The sequence below is a fragment of the Ostrea edulis genome, chromosome 9 (assembly GCF_947568905.1).
Source record: "Ostrea edulis chromosome 9, xbOstEdul1.1, whole genome shotgun sequence".
In the NCBI taxonomy this organism is placed as follows: Eukaryota; Metazoa; Mollusca; class Bivalvia; order Ostreida; family Ostreidae; genus Ostrea; species Ostrea edulis.
In genome coordinates, this window is record NC_079172.1 from 54,884,357 (window position 1) to 54,893,499 (window position 9,143).

Consider the following 9,143-nt stretch of genomic DNA (forward strand, 5'->3'; position numbering starts at 1 on the left):
TCTATGTATATTACACATCAATAACAGCAGAAATATTAACTATTTCGTTCTATGTATATTACACATCAATAACAGCAGAAATATTAACATTTGGTAGAGCTTTTCAATCAAATTTTAAAGATTCAGGGTGGAAAAAACACATCGAAATTCTCTTATGTTCAAATATCTAAATTCGATAAACCTGAGTTAACATGGTTAATGAAGTTAATTATCACGGATCAGGGAAGAAGTCCCGCGGACAAACATGGGCTAACTAGGACGTAGTGTTGGCGTGTCCGCTCCGGACAGATGTAGAATTAAACAATCTTCTTTTTAAGTGGTAAATGGATAGTGACAATTCGATGTTTTGGAGATTGACCATTGCTGAAGGATCCTAATTATAGGTCTCCACGGGAAACTTGTTAGTGACCAGTAGGGGTGGTTTTCTGACGATGTTGCAATTCCGACCAATTGTCAACAACTCAAGCAAAAGGTTAATTACAGAAGAACTAGCGATCTTAAGATTTCGATCACTTTCCTTGTTACAAGTACTCTGACAACAACAAAGATCAAATGTTTGCCGTGTTATAAAGCTTAACTTCGGGAGACTTTTACACGATGAAACGAAAGATTGTAGAGATACATGTCGTAGCCAATACATGTATCTATTACATATTGCTGTAGTATACATACGCGATGTATTCACGTAACAATGTATGTATCTATTACATATTGCTGTAGTATACATACGCGATGTATTCACGTAACAATGTATGTATCTATTACATATTGCTGTAGTATACATACGCGATGTATTCACGTAACAATGTATGTATCTATTACATATTGCTGTAGTATACATACGCGATGTATTCACGTAACAATGTATGTATCTATCACATATATTGCAGTAATATACTTGTATAATATACGTGATATATTCATGTGCTTACCAAACGATTTAGGCAATCCTCAAATATATCAAATGTACATTATACTGGTATATGTATTTCTAAGAATGTATATAACTGGTACCATCAATACTATATGTATACTTGGATAGTACACGAAATTGTACTATGTATATGTACTATGTACAAATATTAAACAGTTATCAATTTCTTTTTATACATACAGACTTCAAATTAATTACATATGTTATACTATTTTGTATATGTCCTTATCGATCTTTGGGGAGAGGGCTCGTATAGGCTAAGCCTACTGCCCAATCCCATCTATTTACTGAATAAATATCGTTATCAAATTTAAATGTAGCATTGCCGAGATTGATAACAATAGTTTGGGAAAGTACAAATATATGGGGCAATGCAAATCACATATCCGTTTCTTGTGTAAAATTTCTGCATCTGCATATCCCACAAACTTACAAACCACATGCATAGCTTTCATATCGTAAATTAATTCACATTTAGGGATTCTTTTATCCAAATTGTCATATTGACTTTGTGTTGAATTTGGAACTCTGTTAAATGTATGTTTTAGCGAAATCCCACCCATATGTACCGTAAGAATTCATTATCTTCTATCAGGGATGCCATTATCAAACGAAGGCAAAAAATGGTGCCAAAATTGCTGAAATCCGATTCCAGAAGTCTGTCTCGTTTTAGATACATCGTCTCACTTAACCCATTTTGTGTCGAATTTCTGTCATTATCGTACATATTTTATCATAAATTTGACTTCACATAATGACCAAATCTGAGATTTCGATGATTAGGTGAGCAGAAATTTGAACCGGACTGTAAATATCAAATGTCGCACTTATCTGACGCTGCCCTGGCCTGTAGTGCGCATGTCAAGGTAGGCTTGCCGCGCGACATCCCGAGACGACACTTGTCCCTTTAATACTCTTACACGGGGTGGATCCTTGTGTCTACTATTTCAGTGATTTGTTGACTTTGATATTATATTATTTACTTATATTTTCTGAAATAATAAGACAAGCACCACGGCATTGCAATCGTACAAGTTCTCATTTGGTACCATTTGAAATCTAGCTGATAGTATTTAATCAAGAGACGATCGTGAGCTTATGTTTGCAGTGCGCAGGTGAATACGGAGGAACCATTCTATAACATTGTCATTATTCGTTTTAAAGCTAGTTTACACGTTATTTGTCTTATATACTGAATTGACGATTAAATGTGTTAAATTCACCATGCTTACACGGAATTCAGATTTTATTTGAAGTAAACTTCGTCTTAACTATCAACTTTTCAAACGAGACCATACTATTCATAGAATTTTAAAAGCAGTCGTGCTTTTGAGACATCTTTAATTTGACTCCGATGGTTCTGGACAAATATTTCGTATAGTCTTGTCGAGGCGTGGTTTCTTTTTCAAATAAAACCACAAAGTTGCAAATCACAACGTTTATTCAAAATGGTAACATTTGTAAACAATTAAAACATATGTACAAAATTTGATATATAATTACAAATATATATATATATATATATATATATAGCACTCAATTCGTGTAAAAATGAACACAGCTTGGTACAAGCAATTCCATGTTGTGCGGGTGGTCCACTCCACATTTTAAATATTATACAATGGAATCGTTTTCACTGCATAGAAACGGCCTTGCATCTCTCTCTCTCTCTCTCTCTCTCTCTCTCTCTCTCTCTCTCTCTCAAATCTTTTTGTGTAAATATCTGCGATGCTTTTGAGCGATTTGGGCTTTTCTACTGTTATATCTATACATTTTGCTCTCAGCTTTCAGTCTCAGAGTGTCATATTTCACACTTCTCCACTTCCCAGACGGAGTAGAGGGTTTTTCTGTACTTTTGATGAGCCTGTCGCAGTTGGTATCTGAAAAAAGAAGTAAATTTTTGATTGATATAAAAAAAATCTTTTTCAGAAGTATTGCATAAACTCTAGTTGGTTGAACCTATCAATTGTATAATTTATAAAGATGCATTTCCCCCTCATTTTATTCCCTGTACATTTCTTTACGGAGACAATATTAATGAAACATTTACCTGGAGCTTCCCAGAACTGAATGGTCAGCAGGGTGTGCTTGGAAATCCAGTCCTTTGTTTGGTGGAGTCGGTCACAGTTCCAAAGCGCGATATGTCCCTTGGGCTTGTTTCCGAATTTGGTATACGTTATTATTTCCATGATTCCCTGTTTCCCCCAGAACTTCCGTTTTGTAGCAATAGCATCCCTGTCGTGCAGTACAGAAATGCTTGGGTATCCAAATTTGTCGGCCATATATGGTCCAAACGCAAGTGGATGAAATAAATATTGCAAATTGTCTCTTCCAGACACGCTATCTTTGCCGTATTTAGATAAATGGATTGGTGCACGGCCAATAGAGTATACACTTCCAATCTTATTCAAGGCGAACGACATGCGCAGTGCACTGGTATCATGCAAAAGTTCTGTTTTATTGCAACCTATAATGTCCACGATTCTTTTGTGAGAATAGCGCCCTCCAAAGTGCTTGTAACCCGGATAGTGATATAACAACTTACTAAAGAATGGGATAGAAATCTGGAAGACAAATAAATTTATCATCAAGCACGGACCTAAAAGATAAGACTTCAAAATATAGCAGACTTCCGTCTTCAATTATATCACACTTATTGTTATGTATCTAAGTGATTACTTACCGATTGACAATGTGAAGTAACAACATGCAGTAAAAACAATAGAGATATTCTTAAGTAGTCCATAATTGTTTTTGGTTCGTTCACACTTGCATGTTGAATATACGTAGATCTACTTTCTCCTGCCTCGTGCCGGGATGACGTCAATGCCACGCGATCAGATCATCTGCCAGTGGACGATTCCACGTGCCAAAGTGATCTGACTTTGGTATTTTCCAGGTTTTCATTTACCTCTACGTTGTGTCTTGATTTAAGCCCCGCCTTCAAGAGTACGCTCAACAACGTGCATTATGTTTATTCATAATTTCATTGGTTGAAGGACTGAATTGCCAGTGTAAACATGGTTGTGGGGACCGCTACCACAAAATCTGCTCGTTACGGAGTGTCTCTGTTAAATCATACACTTCCTTCTCTTTCATTTATTCTATCTTTTATCCATTTTAATCGTAAGTAGTTGTTGTACCAGAGAGTATATATACTTTTGTAATGCTTTCTAGAATTTATATTTCATCTTCCTTTCAGATACAAATACAGAATTATATTGACAGGACAAGGTGCAAAAGGTGTTTTTTGTAGCACTATTAAAAACAGCAAGAGGTGTTGCCCTCCTCTCCACTATGAATGATGTCGCGAAAGGGATTTTGTTACCTTATATGTTTTCAATGAGGATAAAAAAGAGGCTATTATTTTTTCCTGCTGTGATGGAAAATTAGGGGGAAGAATCGACCGTTAGATAAAACACATAAGATGGCTGTACTTGACAACCGACACAAAAACCTTAAACTGATATTTTACACACAAATTGTCTGTGCTTCGTTTGGTTGATTGGTGTCATTTCTTCATAATACTGAAGAGAAATGGCTAACGTTACGGTTAGGTGCTTGTGAAATCGGTTTGGATTAAAAGGTACCTCTAGCTATCAATATCTTAATGTCGACTGGATAAAATATATACGAAATTCAAATTGTATAGAAACTGCTAAAAACTTAAAATCCTCTTTAAAATGAATTCGTGTATACGTCTGCTTGAAGACGAATATTCATAGCTCCGGGGTAGTCAGTGCTTCGTAATCTCTCATGTTGCTTTGGAAACTTAAAATTAAATGGCCTTATCATTCCCCCAAGTTTAAGAAGTACATCCCTGTGTTGAAATACAAAAACCATCTCAATCGGTCTCCATTGTGTAAAGATTAGCCGCCCAACATCGTGTCCTTGTTCTGCACAACTTGTACATTCTAGATTGAAATAATATTTATTGATCATTGCTAATCTAAACTATACTGGGTGTTTTTTTAACAGATGGTACGCAGAATTACATGTGTTTGTACTTAAGGGACACTATATTGCCATGATGAAGTTTCACCATTTGTGTCACATCACGTGGTTCACAGTGTCGATGAGAAACAATTTCATGGTGCCATATCTCTTGAGTATCTATTGTGTATTTTAAAATGCTCAAGGTACTATTGAACTTCCTTTAGTGCAGACAGATTTCAGATTTGAAGTGTGTCATACTGTTTTCTTCGTTTGTAAATCATGAAATTGTACTGTTATAATGTTTTGGCAATATAAATTATAAAGATAAATCATTACGCCATTGTAAATCAATTTTATTCTTGTAATTTAAAAAACTGAGACACGACATCGCTTCACTGTGTAAACCTTCGCTCCCCCCTCTACACTCTCATTCATTTTATCTTATTGGGCTCTGAAGTACTTAGAAGGATGACTGGTATATTTGAACACCTGCCTCACTTCGACCCCGGCTTCAATTCATTTCTTTCTCCGAAAAAAGTTCTTTCTCAAATCACAATCAAAGACATAAGAAACTGTGTATAGGATAATTTGTCCCTCGTTATATCGAGTTGCATGTGCGGTCATTATGCAACTGAGCACTTTGCGTTGACTATTGTGCCGAGAACAATCGTAATTGCCGTGTAGTATGGGGGAGGGACGCCACAATTCCCCAACAATGAAGCCTATTTCGGCTCCCAAAATACATTTACACCTTTTTGATTTTTTAAATATTTGCTTAGTGAATAAAACGGGGAGAAGGGACAGCGAAACATAATATTTTTCTCCATATTGGCATTTTGTTCGTTTAGTCATTTGCAGACAGTAAACAGCTCAATGACCACCTAGCTAATGCGCATTTTGTTTCAAATAATGAAAGTCGAAACCCGGTCAGAATAAATGACACGACAGATGCAAGCATTCTCAGAAAGACTAATAGTTCCCATTGTAGCGGCTTTCACTCTGATCTGTATTGTGTAATGCATTTCGTGAGTAGATGTACAGTGATAAATATACTCTTTCATTGGTTTTAAAAATTATAGAAGGTGCAGAATGTTTAGACATTATAATGACGGAATAAACGTCTTTGTGTTGTGAGGTTGTGTGTTGTGAGGTTGTGTGTTGTGAGTTGTGTGTTGTGAGGTTGTGTGTTGTGAGGTTGTGTGTTGTGAGGTTGTGTGTTGTGAGGTTGTGTGTTGTGAGGTTGTGTGTTGTGAGTTGTGAGGTTGTGTGTTGTGAGGTTGTATGCTGTGAGGTTGTGTGTTGTGAGGTTGTGTGTTGTGAGATTGTGTGTTGGGTGTTGTGAGGTTGTGTGTTGTGAGGTTGTGTGTTGTGAGGTTGTGTGTTGTGAGGTTGTGTGTTGTGAGGTTGTGTGTTGTGAGTTGTGAGGTTGTGTGTTGTGAGGTTGTATGCTGTGAGGTTGTGTGTTGTGAGGTTGTGTGTTGTGAGATTGTGTGTTGGGAGGTTGTGAGGTTGTGTGTTGTGAGGTTGTGAGTTGTGAGGTTGTGTGTTGTGAGCTTGTGTGTTGTGAGCTTGTGTGTTGTATGCTGTGAGGTTGTGTGTTGTGAGGTTGTGTGTTGGGAGGTTGTGTGTTGGGAGGTTGTGAGTTGTGAGGTTGTGTGTTGTGAGGTTGTGTGTTGTGTGTTGTGAGGTTGTGTGTTGTGAGGTTGTGTGTTGTGAGGTTGTATGCTGTGAGGTTGTGTGTTGTGAGGTTGTGTGTTCGGAGGTTGTGAGTTGTGAGGTTGTGTGTTGTGAGGTTGTGTGTTGGGAGGTTGTGTGTTGTGAGGTTGTGTGTTGTGAGATTGTGTGTTCGGAGGTTGTGAGTTGTGAGGTTGTGTGTTGTGAGGTTGTGTGTTGTGAGGTTGTGTGTTGTGAGGTTGTGTGTTGTGAGGTTGTGTGTTGGGAGGTTGTGTGTTGTGAGGTTGTGTGTTGTGAGATTGTGTGTTCGGAGGTTGTGAGTTGTGAGGTTGTGTGTTGTGAGGTTGTGTGTTGTGAGGTTGTGTGTTGTGAGGTTGTGTGTTGGGAGGTTGTGTGTTGTGAGTTGTGAGGTTGTGTGTTGTGGGGTTGTGTGTTGTGAGGTTGTGTATTGTGAGGTTGTGTGTTGTGTGGTTGTGAGATTGTGAGGTTATGTGTTGTGAGGTTGTGTGTTGGGAGGTTGTGAGGTTGTGTGGTTGTGTGCTGTGAAGTTGTGTGTTGTGAGGTTGTGAGTTGTGTGTTGTGAGGTTGTGTGTTGTGAGGTTGTGTGTTGTGAGTTGTGTGTTGTGAGGTTGTGAGTTGTGTGTTGTGTGTTGTGAGGTTGTGTGTTGTGAGGTTGTGTGTTGTGAGGTTGTGTGTTGTGAGTTGTGTGTTGTGAGGTTGTGTGTTGTGAGGTTGTGTGTTGTGAGGTTGTGTGTTGTGAGTTGTGTGTTGTGAGGTTGTGTGTTGTGAGGTTGTGTGTTGTGTGTTGTGTGTTGTGTGTTGTGAGGTTGTGTGTTGTGAGGTTGTGTGTTGTGAGGTTGTGAGTTGTGTGTTGTGAGGTTGTGAGGTTGTGTGTTGTGTGTTGTGAGGTTGTGTGTTGTGAGATTGTGTGTTGTGTGCTGTGAGGTTGTGTGGTTGTGAGATTGTGTGGTTGTGAAATTGTGAGGTTGTGTGTTGTGAGGTTGTGTGTTGTGAGGTTGTGTGTTGTGAGTTGTGTGTTGTGAGGTTGTGTGTTGTGAGTTGTGTGTTGTGAGTTGTGAGGTTGTGTGTTGTGAGGTTGTGTGTTGTGAGTTGTGAGGTTGTGAGTTGTGAGGTTGTGAGGTTGTGTGTTGGGAGGTTGTGAGGTTGTGTGTTGTGAGTGTATGAATATGTTGTACCTCTTGTTTTAATATTCCCCACAATACAATGATAATACTAATTCGTTATATTCAAATTGTCTCTTGTTTGATTTGTGTTTTTATGTTAAAATGAAACATCACTTGCGTGTTATAGTTTATATCGAGAATTGTGAACAATGAAATGTCGACAGCTACATCGTGTTTAACAAATTATATCCATCCTTTTCATTTTGCCGTGATCATGCTATAATATAATATAACATAATATAATATATGCGAGACCATATTCACTGTCAAGTCTTTTTAATTTGTTTTAATTTCATATTCATAATGGAGAACGTTGAGATGACAGAGTCCATATGTTTCCTATCATAACACAATCGATTAACACAATGAAATTTGATTCCTGTAATTTGTATTATTTATAGGAAGGTGGTTTGTTCAGTTTCCTTATGGGTTGACGGTCAGCATAAACTCAGTATTTAAGTATCTGAAGCTTCCTATATGTAAGTATGCTTAGGACCAAAGTAGATAAACGAGAGGCCCAGCAGCCAAACAGGTTGGCTTAGACATCCCCCCCCCCTCAAATTCAGCTTGTGGGTTTTTATAAGTACAGAACTTAAAGTTTGATTTTCATTTTAAATCTTTTGAGAGTCTACGAATTTGTAACCAGAACAAAATTTATAAGGGGATAGAAGTTTCATCTTATAAGTTTATTTTCTGAATCAAATGTTTTAGTTAGATATTTCTAACTAAAAGGGGTACCCCCCCCCCCCCCCTATACATTGTCTGTAGCACTGCACCGACTGCAATCAACGGGGAATTCGAAAAGATGTAAAATGTTTCAATAAAATGAGAAACTCGAGTCCATGTCTGGCTGAAATACCCAGTTGTTTTAGGAACTCCCAAACTCATCGGGACAATACTCGGAAAGCTAATCATTGCTAATAATTAATCAAATAGGACGCATATAGTGGATAGAAGAGACATTAGTCCTATTGTGTATCTTCAGTTTACCGTGATGAATGACCAAAAATTGAGTCTGTAATGGCTTAATATATTCTATAAATCACTTGGCAGCAAAACGTGAATAATACAATTTTGGAATATTCGAGTTGGGAAATATTATACATACCTATTACACGGAAAACGTGTACGCAGAAAAGCTTTTAAAATAGAGCATTGTAGATAGATAGCTGATGGAAATCCAATGCGACAAAATGTAGAAAATTTTAATCGAATTTCAATTTTAATGATCTATGACATTCATTTGACCTCCTATCCGACCGTAAATAAAATTTTCTGCAAACAAAGCAACTCCTGTAAAAGGAGCCGTTGAAATGAATGCAGACGATAATCAGGAAATAGGGTCCACAACCTCTAATTTTCCCCCTAGTGTTACTATCGCCATTTGCCGGTAACCTCTCATTATATGTCTCAGT

General features: G+C 37.6%; 2 protein-coding genes across 2 annotated transcripts in view; both read right to left on the reverse strand.

Moving 5' to 3' along the window:
* Positions 1 to 2,623: 2,623 nt before the first annotated feature.
* On the reverse strand, positions 2,624 to 3,903 carry LOC125658699 (uncharacterized). Its single transcript, XM_048890061.2, has 3 exons — positions 3,618 to 3,903; positions 2,985 to 3,498; positions 2,624 to 2,814 (listed from the first exon to the last, which is right to left on the reverse strand). Exons 1-3 carry the CDS (start codon positions 3,678 to 3,680, stop codon positions 2,636 to 2,638), a joined length of 756 nt encoding a protein of 251 aa, XP_048746018.1. The 5' UTR covers positions 3,681 to 3,903; the 3' UTR covers positions 2,624 to 2,635.
* Positions 3,904 to 5,839: 1,936 nt separating this feature from the next.
* LOC125660051 (mucin-3A-like) overlaps positions 5,840 to 9,143 on the reverse strand; it is a 3,330-nt gene continuing 26 nt past the window's right edge. The window contains exon 2 of the mRNA XM_048891897.2: positions 5,840 to 7,742. Coding sequence (XP_048747854.2) covers positions 5,840 to 7,742 — 1,903 coding nt within the window. The remainder of the gene's footprint in view (positions 7,743 to 9,143) is intronic.

Excerpts from the sequence above, each read along its gene's own strand:
- LOC125658699 (XM_048890061.2), bottom strand. The coding sequence starts at position 3,680 with ATGGACTACTTAAGAATATCTCTATTGTTTTTACTGCATGTTGTTACT. Across the intron at positions 3,499-3,617 it reads TTACTTCACATTGTCAATCG|ATTTCTATCCCATTCTTTAG; the intron begins GTAAGTAATCAC and ends TTTGTCTTCCAG. Across the intron at positions 2,815-2,984 it reads TCAGTTCTGGGAAGCTCCAG|ATACCAACTGCGACAGGCTC; the intron begins GTAAATGTTTCA and ends TTCTTTTTTCAG.